The following is a 4,748-nucleotide window of genomic DNA, read 5'->3' as shown; positions in this document are numbered from 1 at the left end:
AATATTTATTAATTTTACAAAAAAGGAAATAAAACATTAAATAAGAAATTCGAGAGTGAAAAGTATATAATTACAGAGCCTCGCTGTTGCTCGATTGTATTGATCGTCTCCAATAGTTGAGCTCTTCTATTCGTTTGCTGCTCTAATAAGTCGACCAGAATATCTGTTAGAGCTACGCGTTTATCAGCGATCTCATTCTAAAAATACGTATATAAATTACATATTTAATTTTATATACATATATATAATATTGCACATATAAAAAATATATTTTATTATATTTAAGGATCTAAAATTTAAGAGATTGATAATCTAGTATAATAATCTAATGAGCTATGTAATTATTATATTTCGATCTATATAATTATAAATTATGATAGCAAAGATATTTTTTAAATTCTTATTTGCTGCACACGATAAGATTGAGCATACTTACAAGCTGCTGAGTGATCTCCAACTTTCGCCTTTCGAGTTCGATATTAGTAAGCGCAGCCAATTGTGATTGTACGAGATTCATTTGCTGAATAATACTCCAGGAACGCGCATCGCTCCGTTCCAATAATGCGGCAACTGCTGCTTTCTGTAAGACTTCATCTCGTCGTAACCTATCAATAAGGTCTTGTCTGCTTTTCTCCTGATCGTGCACTATCTGCGCCAAGTGGTCGTTGTTTCTCACTTCCCTTAATTCGAATTTTTATTTTATTCTTCTTAATGTATTCTTTTTATGTAATGATGATAGTTATTATATTACAATACATAATATAAAAAAAGCTGTTCATAACTGTTATTTAAAATATAATTAAAGTTTATTAATCAGAGTTTAAATGCAAATTTTTTTTAAAGACTCAATCTATAAATAATTTCTCATAGATTTATTACCCATCGAATTGACAATTTGATCATTGCAATGAAATAATATATTTAACATATCTTTGTATATCTTTTATAGACTGACTCGTAAGAAAAGCAAATGTAAAGAAAAAATTTATTACTGACAACGTAAGCAAGGATTGTACGGTGCAGTCTCTGTATTTGGTATGCTCTTCCCATTTCCTTGTTCTGCACATTTCCTCATCCAACAATTTCTTCATTGCAACTGCAAAATGAGTTTATATTCATGCGTGAACACAATCTTGATTTTGGATAAGCTTTATGTTTGATACTTACAAAGAGTGTCTTTTGTACGTAGTAGGAACTGTTCTGAGTGACAGGAGCTTAATAGTTGCATTTCTTCTTGCTTCTCCCGCTCTACTAATTCGGCCTGACTCTGTCTTTCTTCCTCACTGTTTCTCAGAAATTCTTTAATTACGTTATCAGCTTCTTTCTCCGCTAAAAAAAGTTCATTTATATATTTATATTGATTTTTTGTTTGCTAAATTAATATATTTTGTGTAGAATTTGTTAAAGATTGAAAAGGAGATATATGTGTACCACTGTGAATGTACGAGAGTAAACGCGCTCTATTCGTGTCTCTTTCCTGTTGAACTTTTTCGAGTTCTTGCTCCAATTGTATCTGCTGCAACGTTACATCTTCTAATAGCTAAAAACGTAACAATCTTTCATATTTAAGATGTTTACATATTTTGTGTGCATTTAATTTACCTTCTTCTTATGAGCTTTGAGCATGGATTGCATCTCTATCTCGTACTCCTGTTGTTGCTTTATGTTTTTTTCCACTTCCAATAAGGCATTTTGCCGATGTTCCTATCGAAAGCGAATTTTATTTCATGGTATCAACATATTATGTATTAAGACTAATAAAAAATTCAATATCACTCTTACACAAATAAACAAAAGAAATTATTTTTAATCTGTTATTAGCAAACGATTTTTTAATTTATTATTAATTTTTATTATTAATTTATTAAAATTCTCACAAATTTATAAATTTAAATACAATCGATTTTTATTTTTTTTATTCTGCATAAGACATATTATAACAGATAAATTAGATGAACAAATAATAGAAGGAAAAAAATGTTATATATTAATATTCAAAAAAATTCTGTAAAAAATAAATCTAAAAAATGGAAATAAATCTAAGAAATCGGTATTTTAGTAGCGGAATTATTACTTAATAAATATAAATGAGGCGCTGGTGCAATAATGATTCAAGAAATAAAAATAAAAGAACAAAATTTAATTTTATTCATACTATAAAAAATTAATATGCGGATTTCTTTCTATTCAAAAATTTTGTTTACTTATTTACTTTGTATAAATTAGATTATTGCACTAAGCATCTTTTAAATCAACTTATTATTAAGTAATAATTAAATGGATGACAAGTGGGAAGCATACGAAACTCAAAGAAGCATCCAACATGCCTTCATTTTGTTTAGCTTCTGTAATGCTGCCTAAAAGAGAAAAAAAAACTATGAATATGCGCGAACATTATGCATGAATCATAGATACTTGCAAAATTGATCAGTTTCTGTTCCGTAAAATTTTTCAATGTAAAAATGTACTAGCAAACAGAACATATGTGTAAGTATATAAAAATTTTTATAGCTCATATATCGGAAAGGGATGTACATACACATACATATATGCGCGCGCGCGCGCGCGCGTGTGTGTGTGTGTGTGTGTGTACAGAAGTCAAAGCAGTAACTTCATCTACCATAGAATATTTTTGCTATTTTTAGAAATATGAAATAATTTATTTATTGAAATTGCATAGCATCAAGAGAAATACAATATACTACTAATAATTTTTCTATAGATGAAGACACTTGAAAATTTTGAAGTCATCTTCATTTTTTAAAATGGAATTATATTATTTTTTTATATAGTATGATTGCTCTAATTATTCTGCATATGAAAGTAAGATATCAAAAAATCAATAGTTTACGAGATTTTATATTTTATTCTTGCACATTTTCACATAAAATGTTAAATATCTTATAAACTAATTACTTTTTGATAATCGTACCTTAATACTTTTATGAACAGAATAATGAGATGAATTGGTGTAAAGAAAAGATGTAATTGTTGCAAAAAATATGTAAACAAAGTAGATATTTTTATAAATAACTAATATTTTCTTTACACCAATTGATCACCTCATTATTCTTCATAAAAATATTCAGATACGATTACATCAAAAAATTAATAGATATTTAACATTTTATGTCAACATGTGTCAGAATAAAATATAAAATATCTCGTAAACTATTGTTGATACTTTTATAGCGTTTTCCCTTAGGATGTAGATGACTGGATATAGCTCTCCCTTTGGGACGATATAGGAAAATCCTACTTTGTGCATGAAACTTGCACTACACTGTAGCCATGGAAACATCGAATGTTTGTCTACCACCAGCCATGGAAACTACACTATCGCGCTACACTATCTGAATGTTGCACTAATGCTAAAGGAAACACGCTAATACACAGAATAACTAGAGAAATTATATTATGTTAAAAAAATCATATAATTCCATTTAAAAAAAATAGAGGTGACTTTGAAATCTCCGAAGCGCCTCTATCCATAGAAAAATTATTAGTAGCGTATTGTACTTCTCTTGATGCTATGAAATTTTGATAAATAAATTATTTCATTCTTCAAAAATAGCAGAAATATTATAGATGAATTAATAGATGAATAAAGTTATTACTCCAATCTATATTCCGAATTTATATGTTAAAACTTCGAAAGTGTGTAGGGAATTTATAAACTTAGAAAAAAAGTCCTTTAAAGTTATTTGCTTCGTTTGGAGAAAATCGCAAAAAAAAGACATGCGTAGTTGCTTCTCGCACTATCTTTTAAATATTATTGTCATTGAAATCATACATAAACAACAATAATATTCCGTTTTCTGAAAATTTTGTTTATATTATTTATTTCTGCTTTTCTCCTATTAATTTATCATTTACTGATCAGAAATCATTGAGCGAATTATTCCTATTTTATACAATATTTACATTAAGCAAGTAACAACATGAATAAATAAATAATGTGAATCCATAAATAATAAATAAATATAAAAATAAAAACTATGTTTGTCTTTTTTTGCAATTTTTTCCAAAACGAAGTATGTCTCTAAAAAGATTTTTTTCTTAGTTTATTGATTCTCTACATGCTCCTGAAGATATAAGTATGTTTTTAAAATAATAAATAATTTAAATAATCTTTCGCGATTTTTGATCAATTTGACGACATATATTTAATAATATAATAATGTAGCTAAAAAAATTTTATATATAACAGAAATTCATGAGTATTACGTTCATGCACTACATTATAATACCTGCACGTCGTTACTCTTATTATGATATACCGTCTGCATATCGTCCGAGTTCATATCTCTTGAAATATCAATTTCTGATACCGAATTTTCTGGCGAGTAATCGACGCCGCTCTCATTCGCCAAAAATGCGATGATCACTATTGTACCACCGTCTAAAATATCCTGAGGTGGGTATGACAGATTTAATCCGTCGATATTTAGACTCGTCAATTGTTGAACATAGCCTAGAGATTTGGGCAGATTATACAACAATTTATTGTGACTAATATCGAGAATGTTCAGCTGCTGCAGCTGTCCGATGCCATCAGGCAGCTGCTTCAGGTTGTTCCTCGAGACATTCAAAATTATTAACTTATTCAAGTACACTATTTCATTGGGCAGTTTGCGGATGTTGTTGTCTTGCAAATGAAGCTCCTGAAGAAAACAAAAATCATATTTTAATATTATCGATGCTATATCTAGTAAAAGTTGTAATATATATATACATATATATATATA

General features: G+C 28.2%; 1 protein-coding gene across 4 annotated transcripts in view; it reads right to left on the bottom strand.

Moving 5' to 3' along the window:
- LOC108685234 (E3 ubiquitin-protein ligase LRSAM1-like) overlaps nt 1-4,748 on the bottom strand; it is a 7,427-nt gene that overhangs the window by 1,135 nt on the left and 1,544 nt on the right. The window contains exons 3-10 of one of the 4 annotated variants that reach the window (XM_018189921.1): nt 4,251-4,664; nt 2,328-2,357; nt 1,603-1,704; nt 1,432-1,540; nt 1,168-1,329; nt 997-1,096; nt 437-680; nt 75-197 (exon numbers count right to left, since the gene is read on the bottom strand). In XM_018189921.1, the coding sequence (XP_018045410.1) occupies nt 75-197; nt 437-680; nt 997-1,096; nt 1,168-1,329; nt 1,432-1,540; nt 1,603-1,704; nt 2,328-2,357; nt 4,251-4,664 (1,284 nt within the window). The remainder of the gene's footprint in view (nt 1-74; nt 198-436; nt 681-996; nt 1,097-1,167; nt 1,330-1,431; nt 1,541-1,602; nt 1,705-2,327; nt 2,358-4,250; nt 4,665-4,748) is intronic. The other 3 variants (XM_018189922.1, XM_018189923.1, XM_018189924.1) reach the window with 3 other exon arrangements.

This window comes from Atta colombica, unplaced genomic scaffold (assembly GCF_001594045.1).
Source record: "Atta colombica isolate Treedump-2 unplaced genomic scaffold, Acol1.0 scaffold149, whole genome shotgun sequence".
Classification (NCBI taxonomy): Eukaryota; Metazoa; Arthropoda; class Insecta; order Hymenoptera; family Formicidae; genus Atta; species Atta colombica.
Note: the sequence above shows the minus strand (reverse complement) of the source record. Positions and strands in the feature narration are given on the sequence as shown.